Source organism: Gossypium arboreum, chromosome 10, assembly GCF_025698485.1.
Source record: "Gossypium arboreum isolate Shixiya-1 chromosome 10, ASM2569848v2, whole genome shotgun sequence".
NCBI lineage: Eukaryota > Viridiplantae > Streptophyta > Magnoliopsida > Malvales > Malvaceae > Gossypium > Gossypium arboreum.
This window is the reverse complement of record NC_069079.1, coordinates 107,834,308-107,838,939: the sequence shown is the minus strand read 5'-3', so window position 1 is coordinate 107,838,939 and position 4,632 is coordinate 107,834,308. Positions and strand designations below refer to the sequence as shown.

The 4,632-nt window shown below is 39.6% G+C and overlaps 1 protein-coding gene across 1 annotated transcript; it reads left to right on the top strand.

The window, feature by feature from the left end:
• On the top strand, window positions 1-666 carry LOC108487868 (uncharacterized). The gene is made up of 2 exons (XM_017792208.1): window positions 1-436; window positions 581-666. The coding sequence occupies exons 1-2, from the start codon at window positions 1-3 to the stop codon at window positions 664-666; spliced, it is 522 nt and encodes a 173-aa protein (XP_017647697.1).
• The last annotated feature ends 3,966 nt before the right edge of the window (window positions 667-4,632 follow it).

Here is a 4,632-nt window from a genome sequence, read left to right as displayed (position 1 = left end):
ATGGCATCTAAAGCCCAGGCTACTTCGGTCGTTAGTGTTGGTAGTGCTTGGCCAAATCGGCAGGAGTGTCCGCAATGTGGGAGATGTCACTTAGGCGAATACCGAGTAAACGAGATGGGCTGTTTCAAGTGTGGGTCACTTGACCACTTTATTCGTAATTGTCCTGAGATGGATGAGAGAGGAAGAAAACAAGATATGAAAGCAAGTAGTGCTCCCTTGAGAAGTAGCCCACAAAAGAACCCCAGGAATGGGACTAGTAGTAGAGGCGCGCCAAGAGGTACCACGACGAGGTCTGAAGGTAGAGCGCCAGTGAGGACCAATGCTATACGTGCCCGAGAAGAGGCAGAGTCTCTCAACGTGATCAAGGGTACCCTTTCTATCTATGATATAACTATTGTTGCTTTAATTGACCCGGGATCTACTTACTTTTACATTTGTATGGAATTAATACCTCGTATGAATATGTTAGTAGAGTCCACTAAGTTTGTAATAAAAGTGTCTAACCCGTTAGGCAAGCATGTGTTAGTAGACCAAGTATGTAGAAATTGTTCTTTGATGATTAGAGGCTATTATTTTCCAGCCAACTTGATGTTGTTGCCTTTTAATGAATTCAATGTAATTCTTGGGATGGATTGGCTGACCTCCCACGGTGTTGTAGTAGACTGAGGAAGAAAAGTAATTGAGTTAAGATGTGAAAATGGGGCTGTTCTTCGAGTTGGACTAGATGAGTCAGAAAGCCTGCCTATGGTAATATCATCATTGACTATTGAGAAAAATTTGAAAAAGAAGTATGAGGCTTATTTAACTTTTGTGTTGAATACTCAAGAGTCAAAGTTGAGGATTGAATTAGTACCGGTAGTTTGCGAGTTCACGGATGTGTTTCTAGAGGAGTTACCTGGATTACCTCCAATGAGAGAGGTTGAGTTTGAAATTGAATTGATTCCTGGTACGACACCTGTCTCAATCACTCCGTATAGGATGGCTCCAACGAAGCTGAAAGAGTTGAAAGCACAGTTGCAAGATCTGACAGACAAGGGCTTTACGAGACCGAGTTATTCTCCGTGGGGTGCTCCGGTACTCTTTGTGAAGAAGAAAGATGGGTCGATGAGATTATGCATCTACTACAGGCAACTCAACAAAGTAACAGTAAAGAACAAATACCCTTTACCAAGGATCGATGATTTGTTTCATCAGTTGAAGGGAGCTATCATGTTTTCTAATATCAATCTGAGGTCTGGTTATTATCAGTTAAGGGTTAAAGAGCAAGATGTGCCGAAGACTGCATTTCGGACAAGATATGGGCATTATGAGTTTCTTGTCATGCTATTTGGTTTGACTTATGGATTTGATGAACTGCATATTCAGACCGTATCTGGATAAGTTTGTTGTCGTCTTTATCGATGACATACTAATCTATTTGCGTGATGAGAGAGAGCACGCAGAGCATCTGAGGGTTGTGTTGCAAACCTTAATAGACAAACGATTATACGCCAAGTTCAGTAAGAGTAAATTTTGGCTTAAAGAGGTCGGGTTTCTAGGACATATTGTGTCGGGTGACGAAATCCGAGTTGATCCAAATAAGATCTCCGCTATTGTGGAATGAAAACCATCGAGGAATGTAACAGAGATTCGAAGCTTTTTGGGTTTAGCCGGATACTATAGACGATTTGTAAATGGATTTTCTATGATAGCTACCCCGATACTAGGCTACTAGAAAAAGACGTCAAGTTTGAATGAACAGAAAAGTGTCAGTAAAGTTTTGAGAGATTAAAGGCTTTGTTAACGAAAGCTCCAGTGTTAGTGCAACCAGAGTCGGGCAAGGAGTTTGTGATTTATAGCGATGCCTCCTTAAATGGTTTGGGGTGTGTGCTCATGCAAGAAGGTAAGGTTATAGCTATGCCTCGAAATAGTTAAAACCATACGAGAGAAATCATCTAACCCATGATTTGGAACTAGCAGCTGTAGTATTCGTGCTGAAGATTTGGACACCATTTGTATAGAGAGAAATGTCGGGTATTCACCGACCATAAGAGCTTAAAGTACTTAATGACCCAAAAGAAGTTGAATTTGAGGCAACACCGATGGTTAGAACTGTTAAAGGATTATGAATTGATTATCGACTACCATCCGGGAAAGGCGAATGTGGTCGCCGACGCCTTGAGTAGGAAGTCGTTGTTTGCCTTGAAACCCTTGAACACTCAGTTAACTTTATCTAAAGATGGTTTGATCCTAGAAGAGTTGAAAACCAAACCAGCTATTCTTCAAGAAATCTGAGAAGCTCAGACAAGTGATGAGGAATTGCAAGCTAAGAAAATTCAGTGTAAGTCAGACATTGAATCAGATTTCCGCATCAATACCGATGGATGTTTAATGTTTAGAAACAGAGTTTGTGTACCCAAGGACAATGAACTTATTCAAAAGATCCTGAGTAAGGCAAATGGTGGTTGTTTATCCGTTCACCCAGGTAGTGCAAAAATGTACAACGACCTTAAGAAAATGTATTGGTGGTCGGGTATGAAAGGAGACATTTCAGAGTTTGTTTCCAAGTGCTTAGTGTGTCAGCAAGTAAAGGCTGAACATCAAGTACCTTCGGGTTTACTTCAGCCTGTTATGGTCCCAGAGTGGAAATGGAATCGTATCACTATGGACTTCGTGACCAGTTTGCCTGTAACCCTAAAAAAGAAAGATGCAATATGGGTTATTGTCGATAGACTAACTAAGTCGGCACATTTCGTACCAGTGCGTACCACTACTCCCTCAAGAAATTAGCCGACTTATATATTTCCGAGATTGTGAGGCTTCATGGAGTGCCATGGTCGATTGTGTCAGAAAGAGATTCGAGGTTTACCTCAAGGTTTTGGAAAAAGTTACAAGAGGCTTTGGGAACCAAGTTGAGTTTCAGCATGGCATTTCATCCGCAAACTGATAAACAGTCAGAAAGAGTGATATAGATCTTAGAAGACATGTTGAGATTTTGTGTTCTCGAATTTCAAGGAAGTTGGGAAAAAATAATTGCCATTGGTCGAATTAGCCTACAACAACAGCTATCAGCCGAGTCTAAAAATGGCGCCTTATGAGGCCTTGTATGGGCGAAAATTTCGGATGCCTTTATACTGGACTGAGTTGAGAGAGAATCAGATTCACGGGGTCGATTTGGTGAAAGAGGGGGAGGAGAAAGTTAAAGTGAATTGAGACTGCCTGAAAGCCTCCTCGGATAGAAAAAAATCCTACGCGAATTTGAGACGAAAAGAAATTAAGTTTGAAGTCGATGATAAAGTATTTTTGAAAGTTTCTCCGTGGAGGGCAAGTTGAGTCCTAGTTTCATAGGACCTTATGAGGTTATCGAAAGATTAGGACCTGTTACTTATGTTTTGATTTGCCGCTGGAGTTAGAAAAGATTCACGATGTGTTTCATGTTTCCATGTTACACCGGTACAGATCGGACGCTTCACATGTAATTGCGCCAACTGAAGTTGAGATTCTTCCAGATATGACTTATGGCGAGGAGTTGATCAAGATTTTGGCTCGAGAGGTCAAACAGTTGAGAAATAAGAATATCCCACTTGTGAAGGTTTTGTGGCATAGACATGGGGTCAAGGAAGCCACATGGGAACCTAGGGAGTCTTTGAGAGAGCAGTACCCGAATTTATTCGCAGGTAAGATTTTCAAGGAGAAAAATCCCTAAAGAGAGGAGAAATGTAACAGCCCGATTTAGGGCCTAGTCGAAACAGTGGTCTCGAGACCACAAATCTAAAATTGGGTAAATAATTTTTATTATTATTATGAGGTTATAGTATAATTACATTAGCACATGAAAAATTTGATGAATAGATTTTAATGTTGTGGGCCCGATTGCGAAAAAAGGACTAAATCGCATAAAAGGCAGAAGTTGCATTTTAGTACCCAAATGTGTCAAATAGATAGATAATTAAAATTGAGGGTCTTTAAAGGGCAATTAGACCCTATTATGATAGCTTGGTCGGCCTTGGTAGAGAGAAATGTTGAAAAGTCAATATTAGGTATGTTGATGACATAAGATGTACTAAAATAATGCCTAAGACTAGCTATCATCTTTTTCTTTCATTTTTTTTTCACTTCCCCCGATTTTTCCAGCCATTCTAAGGGTTTTCAACTTCAAAAAAATTTCAGCAACTCTAAGTCCTCACAAGTAAGTGATTTTCTCATTCTTTGTTGATGATTTTTGCATTTTTAAAACCCTTGAAACATGAGCTTCCAAATGAGGAAACTATATTGCAAAATGGTGGAAATTTTAGGGTTTTACCATGAGAGCATTTAGAGTGTTTTCTAAAATTTTATGGAAGAATATGAGTCCTAGTTATGTTATAAACAACTTTTGTGAAGGAGTTTTCATGGAAAACACCTAAAGGGGTTTTTATGCATAAGTTGTAAAATAGTTGATAAATATGTAAAATTGTGAGAATTTAAAGTTTCTATAAGAGTAAAAAGGGTTCAGCTAGGCTTGAGATGCAAAGAAATTCAATAAAAATCGATTTCCGAGCATAGGGGCAAAATGTTAATTTTGCCAAGGTCTAGGGGCAAAATGGTCATTTTACCTAAGATGTGAATTTATGTGTGACAGCCCAAAATTGACCCTAGACGGGATGTGGTTTC

Coding starts and splice junctions, on each gene's coding strand:
- LOC108487868 (XM_017792208.1), top strand. CDS start 1: ATGGCATCTAAAGCCCAGGCTACTTCGGTCGTTAGTGTTGGTAGTGCT. Junction 437..580: donor ATCTACTTACTTTTACATTT/GTATGGAATTAA, acceptor ATTATTTTCCAG/CCAACTTGATGTTGTTGCCT.